At 65.5% G+C, this 24,643-nt stretch overlaps 3 protein-coding genes and 1 long non-coding RNA gene across 8 annotated transcripts; 2 read left to right on the forward strand and 2 right to left on the reverse strand.

The window, feature by feature from the left end:
- Window positions 1–467: 467 nt before the first annotated feature.
- Window positions 468–5,401, reverse strand: LOC142599086 (integrin alpha-L-like). The gene is made up of 7 exons (XM_075738690.1): window positions 5,309–5,401; window positions 4,454–4,562; window positions 3,751–3,845; window positions 2,717–2,769; window positions 2,514–2,628; window positions 1,652–1,782; window positions 468–627 (listed from the first exon to the last, which is right to left on the reverse strand). Exons 1-7 carry the CDS (start codon window positions 5,370–5,372, stop codon window positions 478–480), a joined length of 717 nt encoding a protein of 238 aa, XP_075594805.1. The 5' UTR covers window positions 5,373–5,401; the 3' UTR covers window positions 468–477.
- Window positions 5,402–5,542: 141 nt separating this feature from the next.
- On the forward strand, window positions 5,543–7,079 carry LOC142599087 (apoptosis-associated speck-like protein containing a CARD). The gene is made up of 2 exons (XM_075738691.1): window positions 5,543–5,816; window positions 6,655–7,079. Exons 1-2 carry the CDS (start codon window positions 5,543–5,545, stop codon window positions 7,029–7,031), a joined length of 651 nt encoding a protein of 216 aa, XP_075594806.1. The 3' UTR covers window positions 7,032–7,079.
- Window positions 7,080–7,283: 204 nt separating this feature from the next.
- LOC142599088 (uncharacterized) lies at window positions 7,284–13,689 on the reverse strand. 2 transcript variants are annotated; one of them, XR_012832802.1, is made up of 5 exons: window positions 13,607–13,689; window positions 12,260–12,415; window positions 12,177–12,207; window positions 8,302–8,430; window positions 7,284–7,339 (listed from the first exon to the last, which is right to left on the reverse strand). It is a non-coding gene; the product is annotated as an uncharacterized LOC142599088 (long non-coding RNA). The 2 variants fall into 2 exon arrangements; XR_012832801.1 differs by lacking the exon at window positions 7,284–7,339 and having other exon boundaries at window positions 8,244–8,430.
- LOC142599085 (sodium/glucose cotransporter 2-like) lies at window positions 9,668–24,575 on the forward strand. Of its 4 annotated transcripts, XM_075738685.1 has the most exons (15): window positions 9,668–9,770; window positions 12,312–12,383; window positions 13,580–13,684; window positions 15,550–15,609; window positions 16,208–16,312; window positions 16,982–17,087; window positions 18,104–18,184; window positions 18,920–19,119; window positions 19,538–19,673; window positions 20,857–20,964; window positions 22,356–22,506; window positions 23,123–23,291; window positions 23,381–23,596; window positions 23,682–23,781; window positions 24,317–24,575. In XM_075738685.1, the coding sequence occupies exons 1-15, from the start codon at window positions 9,687–9,689 to the stop codon at window positions 24,544–24,546; spliced, it is 1,923 nt and encodes a 640-aa protein (XP_075594800.1). In that variant the 5' UTR covers window positions 9,668–9,686; the 3' UTR covers window positions 24,547–24,575. The 4 variants fall into 4 exon arrangements, with proteins under 4 accessions (XP_075594800.1, XP_075594802.1, XP_075594801.1 ...); XM_075738687.1 differs by lacking the exon at window positions 20,857–20,964; XM_075738686.1 differs by lacking the exon at window positions 13,580–13,684.
- Window positions 24,576–24,643: the final 68 nt, after the last annotated feature.

Consider the following 24,643-nt stretch of genomic DNA (forward strand, 5'->3'; position numbering starts at 1 on the left):
GCCAGCAGTGGGTCAGCAGTGGATCGCAGTGGGGCAGCAGTGGGTCAGCAGTGGGGCAGGGGCCAGCAGGGGGTCAGCAGTGGGTCGCAGTGGGTCACAGTGGGGCAGGGGCCAGCAGTGGGTCAGCAGTGGGGCAGCAGCGGGGCAGCAGCGGGTGGCCGTGGGGCGCCGTGGGGCAGGGGCCAGCAGTGGGGCAGCAGCGGGTTGCAGTGGGTCAGCAGTGGGGCAGGGGCCAGCAGCGGGGCAGCAGCGGGTGGCCGTGGGGCGCCGTGGGGCAGGGGCCAGCAGCGGGTCGCAGCGGGTGGCCGTGGGGCGCTGTGGGGCAGGGGCCAGCAGCGGGTCGCAGCGGGTGGCCGTGGGGCGCTGTGGGGCAGGGGCCAGCAGCGGGGCAGCAGCGGGTGGCCGTGGGGCGCCGTGGGGCAGGGGCCAGCAGCGGGTCGCAGCGGGTGGCCGTGGGGCGCCGTGGGGCAGGGCGGCTCACGCGACGTGGGCGATGGCGCTGAAGGTGTCGGTCAGGCCCCGCAGCTGGCGCAGCCCCTCCAGCAGCCGGCGGGGGTGGGGCGAGGCCGCGTAATCCGCCAGCGAGAACTGGGGCTGGACCCCCGCCGAGAACTGCACCGCCCCGAACTGCCGCCAGGCGTCAGCACGCGCACGGGGGGCGTAGGGCCCGGGGACCCTATAGACCCTATAGACCCTATAGACCCTATAGACCCTATAGACCCTATAGACCCCATGGACCCCATAGATCCTATAGATCCCATGGACCCCATAGATCCCATAGACCCTATAGATCCCATAGACCCTATAGATCCCATAGACCCCGTAGACCCCATAGACCCCATGGACCCCATAGATCCTATAGATCCCATGGACCCTATAGACCCTATAGACCCTATAGACCCCATGGACACTATAGATCCTGTAGACCCCATGGACCCTATAGCCCCCATAGCCCCAGTAGCCCATATAGCCCCTGTAGCCCCTGTAGACCCCACAGACCCCACAGACCCCAGAGACCCCATAGACCCCATAGCCCCTACAGCCCATATAGCCCCTATAGACCCCATAGCCCCTATGGCCACCATGGGCCCCATAGCCCCCATAGCCCCCCGTAGCCCCCCATAGCCACTATAGAACCCTATAGCCCCCCATAGCCCCCCCATAGCCCCCATAGCCCCCCATAGCCCCCCATAGCCCCCATAGCCCCTATAGAATCCCATAGCCCCCCATGGCCCCCCGTAGCCCCCCATAGCCCCCCCATAGCCCCCCCATAGCCCCCATAGCCCCTATAGAATCCCATAGCCCCCCATGGCCCCCCGTAGCCCCCCATAGCCCCCCCATAGCCCCCCCATAGCCCCCATAGCCCCCATAGCCACTATAGAACCCTATAGCCCCCCATAGCCCCCCCATAGCCCCCATCCCCCATAGCCCCCCGTAGCCCCTATAGCCCCCCATAGCCCCTATAGCCCCCCCATAGCCCCCCACAGCCCCCCCCAGCCCCTATAGCCCCCCCATAGCCCCTACAGCCCCCCATAGCCCCCTATAGCCCCCCCATAGCCCCCCACAGCCCCCCCCAGCCCCTATAGCCCCCCATAGCCCCCCACAGCCCCCCACAGCCCCTATAGCCCCCCCATAGCCCCCCATGACCTACGTGGATGGAGGTGTTCTCCAGCTTCTCCATCACGTCCACCATGAAGTCCCGGATGGCCCCGAACTGCTCGGAGCTCATGCTGTTGGAGCCGTCGAAGAGGAAGACCAGGTCCACCATCCCCGGCAAGCACCCTGCCCGCGGTGGGGGGGGGGACATCTCCTCAGGGACAGGCAGCAGCGGGCAGCTGCCAGACCCCAAAGGGTTGGCCAAGCCCCAAGGTCAACGGTTGGGTGGTGAGTTGGCCATGGGGTCAATGGGTGATGTCAACGTCCCCGTGTGTCAACCACTACGGTCTCCAAGGGTCAACCACCATGGTCTCCAAGGGTGGTCTGGCAGCAGCGGGCAGCTGCCAGACTCCCCAAGGGGTTGGCCAAGCCCCAAGGTCAACGGTTGGGTGGCGAGTTGGTCATAGGGTCAACGGGGGGCATGGGTCACACGTCAACGTCCCCATGGGTCAACCACCACGGTCTTCACGGTGGTAGCCTGGCAGCAGCAGGCAGCTGCCAGACTGCCCAAGGAGTTGCCCAATCACCGAGGTCAACGGTTGGGTGGTGAGTTGGCCACAGGGTCAATGGGTGATGTCAACGTCCCCATGGGTCAACCACCATGGTTTCCAAGGGTGGTCTGGCAGCAGCAGGCAGCTGCCAGACTCCCCAAAGGGTTGGCCAAACCCCAAGGTCAACGGTTGGGTGGTGAGTTGGTCATAGGGTCAACGGGAGGCATCAGCGTCCCCATGGGTCAACCACCATGGTCTCCAAGGGTGGTCTGGCAGCAGCAGGCAGCTGCCAGACTCCCCAAGAACCGATTGGCCGAGCCATGGGTTGACCATGAGGTCACGCGGTCGAGGGGCGGAGCCTCTCACCTTGGTATCCGGGCGCCAGGATCTTCTGGGGCTTCAGCTGAGGGTCCAGGAGAAGACAGAGGCCGCTGGTGTAGACGTTCCGGTCGCACTCGCGGGTCAAACCGGGGCCACAGGCCTTGGGGGGGGGAGGGGGAGGGGCAGGTGAGCGAGGCCACGCCCCCCCGGTGTCCCCACCCCCCCCCCGAAGGTCTCCGTGAACTCACGATGGTGACGTCACCGTCCCGGGCCAAGGCCATGCCCATGTGGGTGGAGTTCCCTGCGGGCGGGGCCACCACCGGCAGAATTCGTCGGGAGAATCGAGGCGCCTCAAGGCCAATCCCACCCCTAATCCCACCCCAATCCCAATCCCTAATCCCAATCCCACCTGAACCCCCACCCCAATCCCCCCAATCCCTAATCCTAATCCCAACCCCCACCTCAATCCCACCCCAATCCCACCCCTAATCCCAATCCCACCCCTAATCCCACCCCAATCCCAATCCCTAATCCCAATCCCACCCCAATCCCACCCCAATCCCACCCCTAATCCCAATCCCACCCCTAATCCCACCCCAATCCCAATCCCTGATCCCAATCCCACCCCAATCCCACCCCTAATCCCAATCCCAACCCCCACCCCCCCCAATCCCACCTGAACCCCCACCCCAATCCCCCCAATCCCTAATCCTAATCCCAACCCCCACCTCAATCCCAATCCCACCACCCCCACCCCCCGACCCCCACCCCAATCCCAATCCCTAATCCCAATCCCAGCCCCCCCACCCCATCCCTAATCCCAATCCCAGTCCCCCAATCCCACCCCAATCCCTAATCCCAATCCCACCCCCCACCCCCACCCCATCCCTAATTCCAATCCCACCCCCAATCCCTAATCCCACCCCCCCACCCCAATCCCTAATCCCAATCCCACCCCCAATCCCTAATCCCAATCCCAGTCCCCCAATCCCAATCCCACCCCCAATCCCTAATCCCAATCCCAGTCCCCCAATCCCAATCCCACCCCCAATCCCTAATCCCAATCCCTAATCCCAACCCCAATCCCAGTCCCCCAATCCCAATCCCACCCCCAATCCCTAATCCCAATCCCTAATCCCAATCCCAATCCCAGTCCCCCAATCCCAATCCCAGTCCCCCCCAATCCCCCCCAATCCCTAATCCCAATCCCAGTCCCCCAATCCCACCCCCAATCCCAATCCCACCCCCCAATCCCTAATCCCAATCCCAATCCCACGCCCACCTTCCGTCGCCACCTCCCGGCACTCTCCGCTCTCCACCAGACACTGGAACAGCCGCCCCCCCTCCCCCGCCTCCGCCGGGGCGCCCACCACGAGCCTGGGGGGGGAGGGGAGGGACGTGTGGGGGGCCGGGACCCACAGCCAGCAGGATGTGTGGGTCTGGGACCCACAACCGGGGAGATCTGTGGGTCTGGGACCCATAACCAGGGGGATGTGTGGGTCTGGGACCCATAACCGGGGAGATCTGTGGGTCTGGGACCCATAACTGGAGGGATGTGTGGGTCTGGGACCCACAACCGGGGAGATCTGTGGGTCTGGGACCCATAACTGGAGGGATGTGTGGGTCTGGGACCCATAACTGGGGAGTTCTGTGGGTCTGGGACCCATAACTGGAGGGATGTGTGGGTCTGGGACCCATAACCGGGGAGATCTGTGGGTCTGGGACCCATAACTGGGGAGATCTGTGGGTCTGGGACCCATAACTGGAGGGATGTGTGGGTCTGGGACCCATAACCAAGGGGACATAAAGGTCTGGGACCCATAACCAGCAGGATGTGTGGGTCTGGGACCCATAACCAGGGGCATCTGTGGGTCTGGGACCCATAACCAGATGGAACCTGTGGGTCTGGACCCATAACCAGGGGCATCTGTGGGTCCAGCCCCACAACCAGGGCGATCAGTGGGTCCGTGCCCCACATCTCCTACCGGCTTCCATTGATCTGCAGCACTTGGTGCCCGAAGCTTCGGCTGTCGCCGTGGGTCAGGACCCGATGTGGGGCCGGGTGGATGTTGAAAGTTCCAACGTGGGGCAGCGCTATGGGGCAGCTCGATTATGTGGGGCCAGAGCGTACGTCGCCCCACAGGACACCCCCACCCCGCCCCCTCCTGCCCCACATTTCACCCCGATTTAACACGTGGGGCCAGCGCCCGCCCCCACCCCGGCTTGGCACCCGCCTGCCCCACGGCGAGGACGGAGGGGGGTGTGTGTGTGGGGGGTGGCCCCACTTCCTTCCCCCTAGCGCGGGACGGGGCCCTTCCCCCCCTCCTGCCTGCACCGCCCAGACACCCCGTCGCCTGCCCGTTGCAGGCAGGGACCCGGCACCCCATTTCCTGCCCCCACTGCAGGCAGGAGGCCCAGGGACCCTCGTTGCTGCCCGCAGTGCGGGCAGGAAACCCAGGGACACCCCATTCCCTGCCTGCACCACGGGCAGGACGCCCAGAGACCCCCGTTCCCTGCCCACATCGCAGGCAGGAAGCCCAGAGACCCCCATCCCTGCCTGCACTGCAGGCAGGAGACCCCATCCCCTCCTGCCCATTGCAGGCAGGGCACCCGGCATCCCATTCCCTGCCCGCACCGCAGGCAGGACACCCAGGGACCCTCGTTGCTGCCCGCACCGCAGGCAGGAGACCCAGAGACCCCAACCCCATTTCCTGCCCGCGCCGCAGGCAGGGCGCCCATCCTCCCCCTTCCCTGCCCGTTGCAGGCAGGGCCCCCCATCCCCTCCTGCCCGTTGCAGGCAGGACACCCCCCCCCTCCCCCTTTCCCACCCCACCCCGTACCGGCCACCAACGCCGCGACGATGACGACGCCGACGCCGTTGCCCGCGGGCGCCGCGGACGCCATGTTGTTTGCCGGGCCCCGGAGTCACCCCCTTATCCCCTCCCCCCCCCCCCCCAAAAAAAACCCCACCCCCACCCCATTTCCTTCCTCCCCTCCCCCACCACCAGCACATCCGGGGGGGGGGGGGGAGGGGCGGGACACGACGCCCGACGTCTCCCATCCCCCACGTCAAGATGGCGGGGTGCCGCGACCGAATCTTACGGGCGCTGGAAGAACTGTCGGAGGCGGAGCTGCGCCGGTTGAAGGCGACGTTGAACCGGTTGCCGGTAGCGGCGGGTTATGACACCATCCCCCGCGGGAGGATGGAGGGCGTCGACGCCATCGACCTCACCAATTTGGTCATCGGCCATTACCGGGAGGGGTACGGCGCGAGGGTGACGGCCGAGGCGCTGCGGAGGATCCAGCGACGGGATTTGGCGGATGGATTGGTGGGGGGTGACGGTGACGGTGAGGCGGCTGTTCGGGGCGGAGGGAGGGGGTCGGGTTGTGCCGAGGGTCGTGGTGAGGGTTGGGGGTAACCAAGGGTTGGGTTGTGCCAAGGGTTGGGGGTAACCAAGGGTTGGGTCGTGCCAAGAGTTGGGTCGTGCCGATGGTTGGGGTGTGGTGAAGGTTGGGTTGGGTTGTGCCAAGGGTTGGGGGTAACCAAGGGTTGGGTCGTGCCGATGGTTGGGTCGTGGTGAGGGTTGGGGGTACCAAGGGTTGGGTTGTGGTGAAGGTTGGGTTGTGCCAAGGGGTGGGTTGTGCCGATGGTTGGGGGTACCAAGGGTTGGGTTGTGGTGAGGGTTGTGCCGATGGTTGGGTCATGGTGAGGGTTGGGGGTACCAAGGGTTGGGTTGTGCCAAGGGTTGGTGGTACAACGGGTCATGCCGGTGGTTGGGGTGCCGAGGGTTGAGCCAAGGGTTGGTTGGGTTGTGGTGAAGGTTGGGTTGTGCCAAGGGTTGGGGTGTGCCGAGGGTTGGCGGTACCGAGGGTTGGGATGCAACGGGTCATGCCGGTGGTTGGGGTGCCGAGGGTTGTGCCGAGGGTTGGCTGGGTTGTGGTGAAGGTTGGGTCATGCCGGTGGTTGGGTCATGCCGAGGGTTGGGGTGTGCCGAGGGTTGGGTTGTGCTGAGGGTTGGGGTGTGGTGAAGGTTGGGTTGGGCTGATGGTTGGGTCGTGCCGGTGGTTGGGTCGTGCCGAGGGTTGGTGGTACCGAGGGTTGGGGTGCAACCGGTCGTGCCGACGGTTGTGTCAACGCCGCCACCGCAACCGCCCACCGCCGCCGTCTCCCTGCCCCCCCTTACAGCCCCGCGCTGCTCCCGCGCCCCCCACGCCCTCGGCGACGCCCTCGGCGACGCCCTCGGTGACGACCTCGGCGCCCCGACGCCGGCCGAACGCTTCGTGGCTCGTCACCGCCTCGCCCTGATCCAACGCGTCCGCGCCGTGCCCGCCGTGTTGGACCGGTTGGAGGCCGGCGGGGTGTTGACCGCCGAGCAGGTGGCCGCGGTGGCCGCCGGCCCCACCCCGCAGGACCAGATGAGGCGGCTCTTGGCCACCGCCCCGGCTTGGGGACGGCGAGGTCACCGGTTGTTCCTACAGGCCATGCGCTGCCTGCACCCCTGCCTGATGGAGGACCTGGAGGCAGGGGAGGGCGAGGATGAGACCTCCCCCAGAAGGGACTAAATGGGGGGGGGGGAAAGGCAAAAATTGGGGGTGTTGCTCCACCCCCGCACCCCCCCAGACCCTCAGTTGATCCCTTGACCCCCAATTTGTCCTTCCCCCTCCCCCAAATCCCTATAGGGCCACTCGACCGCTCCCCCCCAAATCGCTTTGGGGCCCGTTGACCTTTGAAGGTCCTCAAAAAGTTCATGAAGGTCCTCAAAAACCTCCTGGAGGCCCTCAAATAGCTGTGGAGGACCCCCGGAAGCTGTGAAAGCCCTCCAAAAGCTCATGAAGGCCCTCAAGAAGACACGGAGGACCTCCAGATGCTTCTGAAGGACCTCAAAAAGCTTCTGAAGGCCCTCAGGAAGCTATGGAGGACCTCCAGAAGCTGTGAAAGCCTTCAAAAAGATTCTGAAGGTCCTCAAATATCTGTGAAGGCCCTCAAGAAACTTTGGAGGCCCTCAAGAAGCTTCTGAAGGCCCCCAGGAAGCTCTGGAGGCCCTCAAGAAGCTCATGAAGGCCCTCAAAAAAAGCTTCTGAAGGCCCTCAAGAAGATCTGGAAGCCTTTCAGAAAACTGTGGAGGACCTCCAGATGCTTCTGAGGGTCCTCAAAAAGGTTCCGAAGGCCATGAAATATCTGCAAAGGCCCTCAAAAAGCTTCTGGAGGCCCTCAAGAAGCTCTGGAGACCCTCAAGAAGCTTCTGAAGGACCTCGAAAAGCTTCTGAAGGCCCTCAGGAAGCTATGGAGGACCTCCAGAAGCTGTGAAAGCCTTCAAAAAGATTCTGAAGGTTCTCAAATATCTGGGAAGGCCCTCAAGAAACTTTGGAGGCCCTCAAGAAGCTGATGAAGGCCCTCCAGAAGCTCTGGAGGCCCTCCAGAAGCTTAAAAAGGCCCTCAAAAAGCTTCTGAAGCATTTCCCCGCCCCCAGTTGGACAAACCACTCAACGTATCTCCTCCACAACCCCCTCGTTCTACTACACCTCCGCGGTCTGACCCACGAAACCATCTCCAGAGGGTCAGTGACTTCCCCACCGGACCTCCCTTCAAAGGCCAGGGACACCCCCCCACCCCGCAATTTCTTGAGCTCTCCTCAGGACACCTCAAATCGCGTCCTCCAGGCAAGAGGGTGGTGAGGAACACCAACCAACCGTTGGGGAGGAACGTCATCTTGAAGAGCTTGCGGGACCAGGTTAGAGGAAAAAAAAATATGAAGGAAAAAAAAATTAAAAAAACCATTTTCTCGTTATTTTGGAGGTTTTTGATGAATTAAAAATGATCTCAAGCTCTCACCAAGGCTTTGGTTGGCTGCTCTATGGTGGCCTTGGGTAAGAGGTGAAGGTCGTGACCAAGCCACCGTCAAACCCAAGGCGATGGAGACTCCAAGACCACCAAGAGGTGGAGAAGAGACCTCGGAAGACCCTACAAAAACAAAACTCTTGAGAAAAGAGCCGCTGGTGGCTCCTGCCACCACAAAACCTCCAGAACCACCTGGACACCAGAAAAAACCCATCTCAGATCCCACCCCCCACCCGAAATTGAGGTTCCTCAGACACCACCCCCCCCCCCCCAAAAAAAATGGGGTTCCTCAGGCCCTGAGGCTCCACCAGAGCTTCTGCTCCACCAACCTCTGAGCTCAAGGGACCTCGGGGACACCCGAAGGACACCCAGGAGACACCCAAGGGACCTCAGGGGACCTCGGGGACACCCAAGGGACCCTCAGGGACCCCTGAGAATCCCAGGGACCCCCAGGGCACCTCAGGGACACCCATGGGACCCCAGGAGACCACCCAAGGGACCTCCAGGACCCCCACGGGACCCCAGGGACCCCCAAGGGACCCCAAGGACACCCATGGGACCCCTGAGGAGATCCAAGGGAGACGTGGGGACCTCGGGGACACCCACAGGACCCCTAAGAACACCCAAAGAACCTTGAGGACACCCAAGGGACCACCCAAAGGTCCCTCAGGGACCCCCAGGAGATCTCAGGGACCCCCCAGGGCACCTCGGGGACCCCCATGGGACCCATGGAGACCTCAGGGACGCCCAAGGGACCCCTGAGGACACCCGAAGGACCTTGAGGACACCCATGGGACCCTCAGGGACCACCATGGGACCCCAGGGACACCCAAGGGACCTCGGGGACACCCAAGGGTCCCCTGAGGACACCCAAAGGACCTCAGGGACCCCAGGAGACCTCAGGGACACCCAAGGAACCCATGGGGACACCCCAAGACCACCCATGGGACCCCAAGACCACCCAAGGGACCCCGGGGACCCCCACGGGGCCACCCGAGGGACCTCAGGGACACCCGTGGGACCCCTGAGGAGATCCAAGGGAGACGTGGGGACCTCGGGGACCCCAGGAGACCTCAGGGACACCCAAGGGACCCATGGGGACCCCCCAAGACCCCCCATGGGACCCCAAGACCCCCCAAGGGCCCCCAGGGCCCCCGTTGCCGCCCCGTGGGTCTGGGGGGGGGGGGGAGGGGCCCCCGCGGTGCCGCAGGGGTGGGGGAGGGGCTGGACCTTGCCGGGTCCACGAGGACACGCGGGGTCACCCAAGCGTCCCGGGACACGTGGGGTGGGGGTGGGGGGAGGGGTTGGTATTTAGGGGGGTGCCGTGGGGCGGCGGAGATTGGGGGGGGAGGGGGGGAGGGAGAGGAGGGGGGAGGGGGATGGAGAGGCCGACGGCCGCGAACCCCTGGGACGTGGGGGTCATCGGGGGGTACTTCCTCCTCATCCTCGCCGTGGGGCTCTGGGTAGGGGCACCCCCACCGACCCCCCACCCCCCCGGACCCCCCAAACCCCCCCCCTGGACCCCCAAAACCCCCCGGGGACCCTCCAAACCCCCCCGGGACCCCCAGTTCCACCCCCGGACCCCCAAAACCCCCCCCTGGACCCCCAAAACCCCCCCTGGACCCCAATTAACGCCCCCGGACCCCAATTAACCCCCCCCCCGGACTCCCAAACCCCCCCCTGGACCCCAATTAACCCCCCCGAACCCCCAAAACCCCCCCCGGACCCCAAAACCCCTCCCGGACCCCCAAAACCCCCCCCGGACCCCAATTAACGCCCCCGGACCCCAATTAACACCCCCGGACTCCCAAACCCCCCCCTGGACCCCAAAACCCCCCCCGGACCCCAATTAACCCCCCCCGGACCCCCAAAACCCCTCCCGGACCCCAATTATCCCCCCGAACCCCAATTAACCCCCTGGACCCCCCAAAAAAACCCCGGACCCCCAATTAACCAACCTGAGACCCCAATTCACCCCCCGGACCCCAATTCACCCCCTCGGGAACACAATTACCCCCCCCGGACCCCCAAATCCCTCCCCGGACCCCAAATACCCCCCCGGGACCCCCAGTTCCACCCCCGGACCCCAAATTCACCCCCCTGAGATCCCAATTCACCCCCCGGACCCCCAAATCCCCCCCTGGAACCCTAAAACCCCCCCGGACCCCAATTACCCCCCTGAGACCCCACTTACCCCCCCCGGACCCCCAAAACACCCCCCCCGGACCCCCAATTAACCCCCGAGATCCCAATTAACCCCCCCGCACCCCCAAATCCCTCCCCGGACCCCAATTAACCCCCCGAGACCCCACTTAACCCCTCGGGACCCCAAATCCCCCCCCGAACCCCCAAATCCCCCCCCCCGAACCCCCAAATACCCCCCGGACCCCTAAACCCCCCCCAGACCCCAATTAACCCCTTTGGGAGCGCAATTACCCCCCTGAACCCCCAAATCCTCCCCCGGACCCCAAATCCCCCCCCAAAACCCCGACTGCCCCCCCGGACCCCAATTCACCCCCTCGGGAACACAATTACCCCCCCGGACCCCCCAAAAAACCCCCGGAGCCCCAGTTAACCCCCCTGAGACCCCAATTGCACCCCCCGGACCCCCAAATACCCCCCGGACCCCAATTACCCCCTGAACCCCCAAATACCCCCCTGAACCCCCAATTAACCCCCCCATGACCCCAATTAACCCCCCTGAACCCCTAAACCCCCCCCAGACCCCAATTACCCCCTGAACCCCCAAATCCCGCCCTGGACCCCAAATACCCCCCAAGACCCCAACTGACCCCCCCCGGACCCCAATTACCCCCCTGAACCCCCAAATCCCCCCCCAGACCCCCCAATTACCCCCCCGGACCCCAATTACCCCCTGAACCCCCAAATCCCCCCTGAACCCCCAAATCCCCCCGCCCCCCCCCCCCCCCGGTGTTTTTTTGACCCCTTTGACCCGGGGGGGGAGGGGCAGCTCATTACCCACAATGCCCCGGGGCTGGTAACGGGGCCCAGTTAGTTAATGGGTGACTGGGAGCACTGGGAGCATGGGGGGCCTTATACTGGGAGCACTGGGGACCCCGTGTTGGGAGCACTGGGAGCATGGGGGCCCTTATACTGGGAGCACTGGTGCCCCATACTGGGAGCACTGGGGATCCCATACTGGAAGCACTGGGAGCACTGGGGGCCCCGTACTGGGAGCACAAGTTGCCCTTATACTGGGAGCATTGGTGGCCCCATACTGGGAGCACTGGGGACCCTGTACTGGGAGCACTGGGAGCACGGGTTGCCCTTATACTGGGAGTACTGGTGGCCCCATACTGGGAGCACTGGGGACCCCAATGCTGGGAGCACTGGGAGCACTGGGAGCACGGGTTGCCCTTATACTGGGAGTACTGGGGACCCCATACTGGGAGCACTGGTGGCCTCGTACTGGGAGCACTGGGAGCACGGGTTGCCCTTATACTGGGAGTACTGGTGGCCCCATACTGGGAGCACTGGGGACCCCAATGCTGGGAGCACTGGGAGCACTGGGAGCACGGGTTGCCCTTATACTGGGAGTACTGGGGACCCCATACTGGGAGCACTGGGAGCACAGGTTGCCCTTATACTGGGAGTACTGGTGGCCCCATACTGGGAGCACTGGGAGCACTGGTGTGTCCATACTGGGACCCCGGTGTCCTTGTACTGGTGTCACTGGTGTGCTGTACTGGTCCCACTGGTGCCATACTGGTCCATACTGGTCCCACTGGTCTGTACTAGTGCCGTACTGGTCCCACTGGTGCCGTACTGGTCCATATTGGTGCTGTACTGGTCCGTACTGGTCCATACTGGTCCCATACTTGTCCAGACTGGTGCCACTGGTGCCGTACTGGTCCATATTGGTGCCGTACTGGTCCGTTACTGGTCCATACTTGTCTGTTACTGGTCTGTACTGGTCCATACTGATCTGTACTGGTCTGTACTGGTCTGTACTGGTCCGTACTGGTCCGTACTGGTGCCCGCAGTCCCTGCGCCGCGGCAGCCGCAGCACCATCAGCGGGTACTTCCTGGCCGGGAGGAGCATGGCCTGGGCACCAGTGAGTCGCTTGTACTGGGAGCACTGGGAGCACTGGGGAGGGGGGGAGTCAGTCAGTCATACTGGGAGCACTGGGAGCACTGGGGGGGGGTGCTGGGGGGCACTGGGGGGGCACCAGTTGTACTGGGGGTACTGGGGGGGCACCAGTTAGTCATCCTGGGAGCACTGGGGGGCACCAGTGAGTGATACTGGGAGCACTGGGGGGGGGTCAGTCGGTCATACTGGGAGCACTGGGAGCACTGGGGAGGGGTACTGGGGAGGCACCAGTTGTACTGGGGGGCACTGGGGGAACTGGGGGGGGTCAGTTGGTCATACTGGGAGCACTGGGGAGGGGTACTGGGGGGGCACCAGTTGTACTGGGGGGCACTGGGGGCACTGGGGGGGGTCAGTCGGTCATACTGGGAGCACTGGGGGGGCACTGGGGGGCACCAGTCGTACTGGGAGCACTGGGAGCACTGGTGCACACAGGACATGGTGACCCAGTGGTGCCCCCCCCATTGTCCCCCATTGTCCCCCCCAATCCCCCCCGGTGTCCCCCCCATTGTCCCCCATCCCCCCCCATTTCCCTGTCCCCCCATTGTCCCCCCAATCCCCCCCCCAATCCCCCCCCTCCTCCCTGTCCCCCCATTGTCCCCCCAATCCCTCCTGTCCCCCCCAATCCCGCACAATCCCCCCCCAATCCCCCCATTCCCCCCCTGTCCCCCCATTGTCCCCCCCAATGTCCCCCCAATGTCCCCCCAATCCCCCCCAATGTCCCCAATGTCCTCCCAATGCCCCCCCGTCCTCCCATTGTCCCCCCCGTCCCCCCAATCCCCCCCCATTGTCCCCCCAATGTCCCCAATGTCCCCCCCTGTCCACCCCATCCCCCAATGCCCCCCCTGTCCCCCCCTGCCCCCCCAATCCCCCCCATTGTCCCCCCCAATCCCCCTCCTGCCCCCCCAATCCCCCCCCCCGCCCCCCCAATCCCCCCAATCCCCCCCTGTCCCCCCTGTCCCCCCCAATCCCCCCCTGCCCCCCAATGTCCCCCCCATTGTCCCCCCCTGCCCCCCCATTCCCCCCCAATCCCCCCCCATTGTCCCCCCCAATCCCCCTCCTGCCCCCCCCGTCCCCCCCTGTCCCCCCAATCCCCCCCTGTCCCCCCTGTCCCCCCCCAATCCCCCCCGCCCCCCAATGTCCCCCCAATGTCCCCCCGCCCAGGTGGGCGCCTCCCTGCTGAGCAGCAACCTGGGCTCGGGGCATTTCGTGGGGCTGGCGGGGACGGGGGCGGCCGGGGGCATCGCGGTGGGGGGCTTCGAGTGGAGCGTGAGTGGGGGGGGGATATAGGGGGGGGGTGGGGGGGTGGGGGGGTGTGGGGGGTGTGGGGGGGTTGGGGGGGATGGGGGGGATGGGGGGGGTGTGGGGGGGATGGGGGGTATGGGGGGGTATGGGGGGTATAGGGGATATAGGGGATATAGGGGGGGTATGGGGGGGTATAGGGGGTATGGGGGGGATATAGGGGATATAGGGGGTATGGGGGGTATGGGGGGATATAGGGGGGGATATAGGGGGGGTATGGGTGGTATAGGGGATATAGGGGGGATATAGGGGATATAGGGGGGTATGGCGGGGTATGGGGGAGCTACAGGGGGGTATGGGGGGGCACGGGGGGGCACGGGGGGGCTGTGGGAGGCTATGGGGGCTATAGGAGGGATATAGGGGACTATGGGGGGGCACAGGAGGGCTAGGGGGGTATGGGGGGATATAGGGGGCTAGGGGGGATATAGGGGGGGTATGGGGGATATAGGGGGGATATAGGGGATATAGGGGGGCTATGGGGGGCTACAGGAGGGCCATGGGGAGTATAGGGGGGCTATGGGGGGCTATGGGGGAGCTATAGGGGATATAGGGGAGCTATGGGGGGCTATGGGGGGGCTATGGAGGATATAGGGGAGCTATGGGGGGCTATGGGGGGCAGAGCCTATAGAGCCTATAGGGGGGACAGAGCCCTCTGGGGGGGATAGAGCCCATATTGACCTGCGGGGGGGTATGGAGCCTATAGAGCCCTGGGGGGACAGAGCCTATAGGGGGGTATAGAACCTATAGAGCCCTATGGGGGGGTATAGGGCCCATACTGCCCTGTGGGGGGGCTACCTCCTATAGCTCCCCATAGCCCCTATAGCCCATATAGACCCTATAGCCCCTTCTGCACCCCCCATGACCCCCCATAACCCCTATAGCCCCCTGTAACCCCCCTACACCCCCCATAACCCCTATAGACCCCTATGGCCCCCAGAACCCCCTGTAGCCCCTCCCAGTTGCCCCCCCCACAACCCCCCCTACAGCCCCTATAGATTCCTATAGCCCCCCAAACCTCCTATAGATCCCTGTAATCGCCCATAGCCCCCATAGCCCCCCATAGCCCCCCATAGCCCCCTATATCCCCTATAGCCCCCCCCAGCCCCTATAGCCCCTATAGCCCCCATAGCCCCCCATAGCCCCCCTATAGCACCCAACAGCCTGCCATAACCCCCATAGCCCCTATATCTGCCATAGCCCCCTATAGCCCCCCCATATCCCCTATACCTCCCCATAGCCCCCCTATATCCCCTATAGCCGCCCTATAGCCCCCCATATCCCCTATATCCCTATACCTCCCATAGCCCCCCATAGCCCCTCATACCCCCCCTATACCTCCCCATAGCCCCCCTATACCCCCCCTATACCTCCCCATACCCCCCTATGTCCCCCATAGCCCCTACAGCCCCCACAACCCAAATCAACCCCCAGGGCCCCCAGTAACCCCCACCTGACCCCGCCCCTTTCCCTGACCCCGCCCCTTTCCCTGACCCCGCCCCTTTCCCCCGGCCCCGCCCCTTTCCCCCGGCCCCGCCCCTTTCCCCCGGCCCCGCCCCTTTCCCCCGGCCCCGCCCCTTTCCCCCGGCCCCGCCCCTTTCCCCCGGCCCCGCCCCTTTCCCCCGGCCCCGCCCCTTTCCCCCGGCCCCGCCCCTTTCCCCCGGCCCCGCCCCTTTCCCCCGACCCCGCCCCTTTCCCCCGACCCCGCCCCTTTCCCCCGACCCCGCCCCTTGACCCCGCCCCTTCCCCTGACCCCGCCCCTTCCCCTGACCCCGCCCCTTCCCCTGACCCCGCCCCTTCCCCTGACCCCGCCCCTTCCCCGGCCCCGCCCCCAGGGCATGTTCATCGTCCTGCTGCTGGGCTGGGTCTTTGTGCCCGTCTACCTGCGGGCGGGGGTGAGCGGGGGCGGGGCCTGGGGGGGCGGGGCCTGGGGGGCGGGGCCTGGGGGCCTGGGGGCGGGGCTTGGGGCTGGGGGCGGGGCTTGTGCAACCACGGGGCGGGGTGATGGGGAGGGGAGGGGCCGGGGTCCCCTTGGGGGGGCTATGGGGGGTGGGGGGGTCCCCCAAACCCCGGGGTCCTTTTTGGGGGGGTCTATGGGGGGTGGGGGGGGTCTCATGGCTCTCTGGGTCCCTTTGGGGGGGGTGGGGGTCCCTGTGGGGGGGTGGGTGGGGTCCCCCAAACTCTGGGGTGCTTTTGGAGGGGGGGTCGGGGGGTGGGGGGGTCCCCTGGACCTTCTGGGTCCCTTTGGGGGGCGTTGGGGGTTCATGGGGGGGGTGGGGGTCCCCCTAAAGTCCAGGGTCCCTTTGGGGGTGGGGGGGGCTCCCCCAAACTTCAAGGTCCTTTTTGGGGGTGGGGGGGTGTTGGAAGGGGTGGGGGGGGTCCCCCAAACTCCGGGGTCCTTTCTTTGAGGGGGGGGTTGGGATTCATGGGGGTGGGGTCCGTGGGGAGGGTTGGGGTCCGTGGGGGTCCCCCCAATTCCCCCCCCCCCCCAAGGTGGCGACGATGCCCGAGTACCTGGGGAAGCGGTTCGGGGGGGGCCGCATCCGGCTGTACCTGGCGCTGCTCTCGCTGGGGCTCTACATCAGCACCAAGATCTCGGTACGGGGGGGTGGGGGGGCTGGGGGGTTTGGGGGGCGGGGGGGCTATAGGGGGTTTGGGGGGGCTATAGGGGATGGGGGTATGGGGGGGGCTATAGCGGGTTTGGGGGGGCTATAGGGGGTTTGGGGGGGGCTAAAGGGGGATCTATAGGGCCTGGGGGTCCTTGGGGGGGGTCTTTTATGAGGCTTTGGGGGGGGGGGCTATGGGGTCTCAGGGGGTCCCTATGGGACAGGGGGTCCCTGTGGGTCCCTGTGGGGTCAGTGGCTCCCTGTAGGGTCTCAGGGGGTCCCTATGGGGTCCGTGGGTCCCTGTGGGGTCTCAGGGGGTCCCTGTGGGGTCTCAGGGGGTCCCTGTGGGTCCCTGTGTGTCCCTGTGTGTCCGTGGGTCCCTGTGGGGTCCCTGGGGGTCCCTGTGGGGTCCCTGTGGGGTCCCTGTGTGTCCCTGTGTGTCCGTGGGTCCCTGTGGGGTCCCTGTGGGTCCCTGTGGGTCCCTGTGTGTCCCTGTGTGTCCGTGGGTCCCTGTGTGTCCGTGGGTCCCTGTGGGTGCGTGGGTCCCTGTGGGTCCCTGTGGGTCCCTGTGTGTCCGTGGGTCCCTGTGGGGTCCCTGTGGGGTCTCAGGGGGTCCCTGTGTGTCCGTGGGTCCCTCCGTGCCCCCTATCCCCCCCCGCAGGTGGACATGTACTCGGGGGCCATCTTCATCCAGGAGGCCTTGGGCTGGGACCTCTACGCCGCCGTGGGGGCTCTGCTGGGCGTCACCGCGCTCTACACCGTCACCGGTGGGGGCGGGGCCTGAGGGGGCGGGGCCTGAGGGGGCGGGGCCTGAGGGGGCGGGGCCTGAGGGGGCGGGGCCTGAGGGGGCGGGGCCAAATGGGGTGGGGCCAAATGGGGCGGGGCCTGAGGGGGCGGGGCCTGAGGGGGCGGGGCCAAATGGGGCGGGGCCCGAGGGGGCGGGGCCCGAGGGGGCGGGGCCCGAGGGGGCGGGGCCTGAGGGGGCGGGGCCTGAGGGGGCGGGGCCCGGGGCGTCCATGTGCTGGTGGAAAAAGGGGGCGTGGCCAGAGAGGGGGCGTGGCCTAAAGAGAGGGGGCGTGGCCCGAGAGGGTGGGGCCCAAGGGGCTGGTGGGAGGGGGCGTGGCCGGAGAAGAGGGGGCGTGGTCATAGAGAAATGGGCGTGGTGGGAGGGAGGAAGGGGCGGGGCTTGAGGGGCACGAGGGGGCGGGGCTTACCCCGGCGGTGCCCACGGGAGGGGGCGGGACCAAAGGGGGCGGGGCCAAGCTGTGTGGGTGGGACCCGGGGGCGTGGTCTAAGGGGGGCGTGGTTTGAAGGGGCGTGGTCTGAGTGACGATTGGTGGAACCCAGTGTGGGGGCGGGGTTAAGGCCTGTGGGCGGGTCTTGAAGGGAAGGGGCGTGTCCTGGTGCAGGGGGCGTGTCCTGATGTGGGGGGCGTGTCCTGATGCGGGGGGCGTGTCCTGATGTGTGGGGCGTGTCCTGATGTGGGGGGCGTGTCCTGATGTGGGGGCGTGTCCTGATGCGGGGGGCGTGTCCTGATGTGGGGGGCGTGTCCTGATGTGGGGGGCGTGTCCTGATGTGGGGGCGTGTCCTGATGCGGGGGGCGTGTCCTGATGTGGGGGGCGTGTCCTGATGTGGGGGGCGTGTCCTGATGCGGGGGGCGTGTCCTGATGTGGGGGGCGTGTCCTGATGCGGGGGGCGTGTCCTGATGTGGGGGCGTGTCCTGATGCGGGGGGCGTGTCCTGATGTGGGGGGCGTGTCCTGATGCGGGGGGGGGGTCCCGCAGGGGGGCTGGCGGCGCTGATGTACGCAGACCTGGTGCAGACCCTCGTCATCATCGGGGGGGCCTCCGTGCTGGCCGGCTACGGTGGGACTGGGAGCACTGGGAGGGACTGGGAGGGGATTGAGGGGCACTGGGACGGGACTGGGAGGGACTGGGAGGGGATTGAGGGGCACTGGGAGGGGACTGGGAGGGACTGGGAAGGGATTGAGGGGCACTGGGAGGAGACTGGGATTACTGGGAGGCACTGGGAAGGGATTGAGGGGCACTGGGAGGGGACTGGGAGCACTGGGAGGGACTGGGAGGGATTTCAGAGGGGACTGGGATTACTGGGAGGGGACTGTGAGGCACTGGGAAGGGATTGAGGGCACTGGGAGGGGACTGGGAGCACTGGGAGGGACTGGGAGGGATTTCAGAGGGGACTGGGATTACTGGGAGGGGACTGTGAGGCACTGGGAAGGGATTGAGGGCACTGGGAGGGGACTAGGAGGGGATTGGGAGGGGACTGGGAGGGACTGGGAAGGGATTGAGGGGCACTGGGAGGGGACTGGGAGCACTGGGAGGGACTGGGAGGGGACTGGGAGCACTGGGAGGGACTGGGAAGCAGTGAAAGGCAGTACTGTAAGGCCATACTGGTCTATACTGGTCCATACTGGTGCTAGACCTTGTGGGGGAGCACTGGGGGAGGCACTGGGTTATACTGGGAGCACTGGGAGGAAGCAATGGGAGCCCTGGGAAGGCGTGCTGTGCCTCTCTCTACCCCATACTAGTCTACACTGGTCTGTACTGGTCCTTACTGGTCCATACTGGCCCCCCCTGCAGCGCTGGGCGCTGTGGGGGGCTACGAGGGGCTGGTGGAGCGTTACCCCCTGGCGCTGCCCCCCAACCTGACGGGTCCCTGCGGGCGCCCCCGCCCCGACGCCTTCCACCTCCTGCGGCACCCCAGTACCGGGGACCTGCCCTGGCCCGGCCTCCTCCTGGGACTGGGAATCATCTCCTCCTGGTACTGGTGTACCGACCAGGTGGGACTGGGAGGCACTGGGAGGGGACTGGGAGGGGATTGAGGGATGGTGGGAGGCACTGGGAAGTGCTGGGATGGGACTGGGAGGCACTGGGAAGGGATTGGGAGGTTTTGGAAGGGGACTGCGGGATTCTGGGAGGCACTGGGAGGGCACTGGGAGGAGATTGGGAGGTGCTGGGAGGCACTGGGAAGGGACTGGGGAGCACTGGGAGGGGACTAGAAGGTGCTGGGAGGGATTTGGGGGCACTGGGAGGGATTTGGGGGCACTGGGAGGGGACTGGAGGGCACTGGGAGGGGACTGGAGGGCACTGGGGTGTAACTGGGAGGCACCAGGGCAGCACTGGGAGAACTGGTGTGGTGCACTGGGAGCGAATGGGGTGTCTCTGCCCCCTGGTTGCCATGTCCCTGTCCCCCCCCAGGTGATCGTGCAGCGGTGCTTGGCCGGCCGCTCCCTGACCCACGTCCGCGCCGGCTGCGTCCTCTGCGGCTACCTCAAAGTGCTGCCCATGTTCATCATGGTGCTGCCCGGCATGGCCGCCCGCGTCCTCTTCCCGGGTCAGCCCCGCCCCCACCCCCCTGCCCCACCCCCAGCCTGCCCAACGTGGCTACTCAATATGGCCACTCAATATGGCCACTCAACATGGCCACCCAACGTGGCTACTCAATATGGCCGCCCAATGTGGCCACTCAATATGGCCACCCAACGTGGCCGCCCAATGTAGCTACTCAACATGACCACCCAAAGTGGCCACCCAACATGGCTACTCAACATGGCCACTCAATATGACCACTCAACATGGCCACCCAGCATTGCTGCCCAATGTGGCTACTCAACATGGCCACTCAATACGGCCGCCCAACATGGCCACCCAAGGTGGCCACCCAACGTGGCTACTCAATATGACCACCCAACGTGGCCGCCCAACGTAGCTACTCAATACGGCCGCCTAACGTGGCCACCCAACGTGGCCACTCAACATGGCCGCTGCCTCTTCCTCCCCAGTGCCGCTTTATCCCATAATTTACCCCCTTGGCCAACCCGCGGCCCAACGTGGCCGCTCAACGTGGCCACCCAACATGGCCGCCAGGGCCTCTTCCCCCAAGTGCCCCCTCAGCCACCCCATAATCCCCCCTAACGCCCCCCCTATATCCCATAATCCCCCTCTAACGCCCCCCTGTATCCCATAATCCCCCCTGACACCCCCTATATCCCATAATCCCCCCTAACGCCCCCCCATATCCCATAATCCCCCCTAACGCCCCCTATATCCCATAATTCCCACAGAATCCCACCATAATCCCCCTCACGCCCCTCTGTATCCCACAATCCCCCCAGAATTCCCTACGACACCCCCTTATATCCCACAATCCCCCTGTATCACCCCTATATCCCATAATCCCCTTCCAATGCCCCTTATATCCCACAATCCCCCTCTCACCCCCATATCCCACAACCCCCATTGCCTCCCTATATCCCACAATCCCCCTCTCTCACCCCATATCCCACAACCCCCCATTGCCTCCCTATATCCCACAATCCCCCTCTCTCACCCCCATATCCCACAACCCCCCATTGCCTCCCTATATCCCACAATCCCCCTCTCTCACCCCATATCCCACAACCCCCCAATGCCCCCTTATATCCCACAATCCCCCTCTCTCACCCCCCATATCCCACCCCCCCATTGCCTCCCTATATCCCACAATCCCCCGCGGCTGACGGCACACTGCCCCCTAGAGGTGGTGGGCTGCGCTGACCCCCAGGGCTGTCGTCGGGCCTGCGGGACGCCCTGGGGCTGCTCCAACGTGGCCTACCCCCGGCTGGTGCTGGGCCTGCTGCCGCCCGGTACGGCCTGAGGGGACTAATTGGGGGTAATTAGGGGTAATTAGGGGGTAATTAAGGGTAATTAGGGTAATTAGGGTGTTATTAGGGAGTTATTAGGGTGTTATTAGGGAGTTATTAGGGGTAATTAGGGGGATTAATGGGGTTGGGCTGCTCCAATGTGGCCTACCCCCGGCTGGTGCTGGGCCTGCTGCCGCCCGGTACGGCCTGAGGGGACTAATTGGGGGTAATTAGGGGTAATTAGGGGGTAATTAAGGGTAATTAGGGTAATTAGGGTGTTATTAGGGAGTTATTAGGGTGTTATTAGGGAGTTATTAGGGGTAATTAGGGGGATTAATGAGGTTGGGCTGCTCCAACGTGGCCTACCCCCGGCTGGTGCTGGGCCTGCTGCCGCCGGGTACGGCCTGGGGGGGAATTGGGGGGAATTAGGGGTAATTAGGGGTAATTAAGGGTAATTAGGGTAATTAGGGTGTTATTAGGGAGTTATTAGGGGTAATTAGGGGGATTAATGGGGTTGGGCTGCTCCAACGTGGCCTACCCCCGGCTGGTGCTGGGCCTGCTGCCGCCCGGTACGGCCTGGGGGGGAATTGGGGGGAATTAGGGGTAATTAGGGGTAATTAGAGTGTTATTAGGGGTAATTAGGGCATTGTTAGGGCATTATTAGGGGTATTAGGGTGTTATTAGGGCGTTATCGGGGGTATGAGGGCGTTATTAGGGGCCATTAGGAGTTATAGGGGCCGTTAGGGGGCTATCGGGGGCTATCGGGGCATTATTAGCAGCTGTTAGGGGCTGTTAGGGCTACTAGGGGCTATTAGGCCGTTATTAGTGGCCATTAGCTGGTTCTGAGGGCTATTAGCACGCCATTAGGAGCTATTAGGGCATTATTAATGGCTAATAGGTGGTTATTAGTGCTATTAGCACGCCATTAGGAGCTATTAGGGCACTATTAATGGCTATTAGGTGGCTATTAGGGCTATTAGCCCGCCATTAGGCGCTATTAGGGGGCTATTAGGGCACTATTAATGGCTAATAGGTAGCTATTAGGGCTATTAGCACGCCATTAGGCGCTATTAGGGGGCTATTAGGGCACTATTAATGGCTAATAGGTGGCTATTAGGGCTATTAGCACGCCATTAGGAGCTATTAGGGCACTATTAATGGCTAATAGGTGGCTATTAGGGCTATTAGCACGCCATTAGGAGCTATTAGGGGGCTATTAGGGCACTATTAATGGCTATTAGGTGGCTATTAGGGCTATTAGCACGCCATTAGGCGCTATTAGGGGGCTATTAGGGCACTATTCATGGCCACGAGGGAGCTGTTGGCGGGTTGCTGGGCTCTGGGGGTGCCCGAGGGGGGTCCCCCAGCCCGACCCCCCCTCCCCGTGTCCCCAGGCCTGCGCGGGCTGATGCTGGCGGCGGTGCTGGCCGCCCTCATGTCCTCCCTGGCCTCCATCTTCGCCAGCGCCGGGGCCCTCTTCACCCTCGACGTCTACCAGCGCCTGCGGCCCCGCGCCGGGCCCCGGCACCTCCTCATCGCCGGCAGGTTGGGGGGGGGGACCCCAATGTCTGGGGGGGGGGACCCCAATGTCGGGGGGGGGGGGGGGAACCTTGGGCTCTGGGGAGGGGGAACCCCGGAATTTGGGAGCTCAGGTCAACCCAGTCAGTGGGGGGGGGGGGATCTTGAGGGACACACGGGGGTCAAGGTCAGAGGGGACCTCGGGGTCTGGGGGGGCTGGAGTCAACTGGGTCAATTGGGGGGGACCCAGGGGTCAAGGTCAAAGGTCACCCAGGTGTTGGGGGGGGGGGGGCACCCTGTTATCCGGGAGCTCAGGTCAACCCAGTCAATGGGGGTCGAGGGGTCTTGGGGGACACACGGGGGTCGAGGTCAGAGGGGACCCCGGGGTCGGGGGGGGGGGGGGGGAGCAGGTATCAAGGGGTGACCCAGGGGGTCAAGGTCAGAGGTCACCCAGGTGTCGGGGGGGGGGGCACCCTGTTATCCGGGAGCTCAGGTCAACCCAGTCAATGGGGGGGGGGGGGGGGGTTGGGGGGATCCCAGAGCTCCAGGTCGGAGGGTCCCCGGTGTCATTGCGGGGGGGGGGGGCAGGGGGCGGCCCGGGGGTGCCGCAGAGGTCAGAGGTCAGAGGTCAGCGGTCCGGCAGGCTGTGGGTGGGGGCGATGGTGGGGCTGAGCCTGGCCTGGCTGCCGGTGGTGGAGGCGGCGCGGGGGGGGCAGCTCTTCGAGTACATCCAGGCCGTGGCCAGTTACCTGGCCCCCCCCGTGGCCGCCGTCTTCTTCCTCGCCATCTTCGTCCCCCGCGTCAACGAGCCCGTGAGTGACCCCGGGGGAAGGGGGGGGGGGGGGGGGCGGCACCCCGAATCCAAGGGGCTGACCCCTCCCCTCCCCCCCCCCCACCCCAGGGTGCTTTTTGGGGGCTGCTGGGGGGGTTGGGGCTGGGCCTGGCCCGGCTGATCCCCGAATTCGCCCTGGGGACGGGGACGTGCGGGGCGCCGGGGCGCTGCCCCCCCTTCGTTTGCGGCCTCCATTACCTCCACTTCGCCGTCCTGCTCTTCCTCGTCACCGGCCTCCTCGTCGTCGGCGTCTCGCTCTGCTACCCGCCCATCCCCCGCCAGCACGTGAGTTCTCGGGGGGGGGGGGGACACGACACCCCGAAAGGGGTTTTGGGGTGGGGGTTACACCCCGCCGTCCTCCTGCCCGCAGCTCCACCGGTTGGTGTTCAGTCTGCGCAACAGCCAGGAGCCGCGGGTTGACCTTGACCTTCGGCCACCCAAGGGTGGGGACGGAGGGGTCCGGCTCCAGGGTAAGGAGTGGGGGGGGGGGGGGGCACCCAGGGGTCCGGGTGGGGGGGCACTAAGGAGTCTGGGGGGCACCCAAGGGTCAGGGGGGCACCCAAGGGTCAGGGGGGCACCCAGGGGTGAGGGGAAGGGATCCAGGGGTCCGGGGGGGGCACCCAGGGGTCTGAGGGGGGGGCACTAAGGGATCTGGGGGGCACCCAGGGGGTGTGGGGGGGGCACCCAGGGGTCTGGGGGGCACCCAGGGGGTGTGTGGGGGGCACCCAGGGGTTTGGGGGGACACCCAGGGGTGAGGGGAAGGGATCCAGGGGTCCGGGGGGGCACCCAGGGGTCTGAGGGGGGGGCACTAAGGGATCTGGGGGGCACCCAGGGGGTGTGTGGGGGGCACCCAGGGGTCCAGGGGGGGCACCCAGGGGTCAGGGGGGCACCCAGGGGGGGTGGGGGGGGCACCCAGAGATATGGGGGGGCACCCAGGGGTCGGGGGGCACCCAGGGGTCAGGGGGGCACCCAGGGGTCCAGGCTGAGCTCTCTCCCCCCTCCCAGATGTGGAGGCGGAGCCAGGGGGCCAGGGGGCGGAGCCACCAGACCAGGGGGCGGAGCCACCCAACCAAGGGGCGGAGCCACCCAACCAAGGGGCGGGGTCACCGGGGCCAGGGGGCGTGGCCGAGCCCCCAGCCCCGCCCCCCCCGGAGGGGGTGTGGAGCCGCGTGGTTGACGTCAACGCCCTGATCCTGATGGCCGTCGCCGTCTTCCTCTGGGGGTACTTCGCCTGACCCCCCCCCCAAATCCCCCCAAATCCCCCCAAATCGAGCCCCCCCGCCCCCAACTGACATCACGACGCCCCAAAATAACCCCAAAGTGCCCCAAACC

The sequence above is a fragment of the Balearica regulorum genome, chromosome 35 (genome assembly GCF_011004875.1).
Source record: "Balearica regulorum gibbericeps isolate bBalReg1 chromosome 35, bBalReg1.pri, whole genome shotgun sequence".
In the NCBI taxonomy this organism is placed as follows: Eukaryota; Metazoa; Chordata; class Aves; order Gruiformes; family Gruidae; genus Balearica; species Balearica regulorum.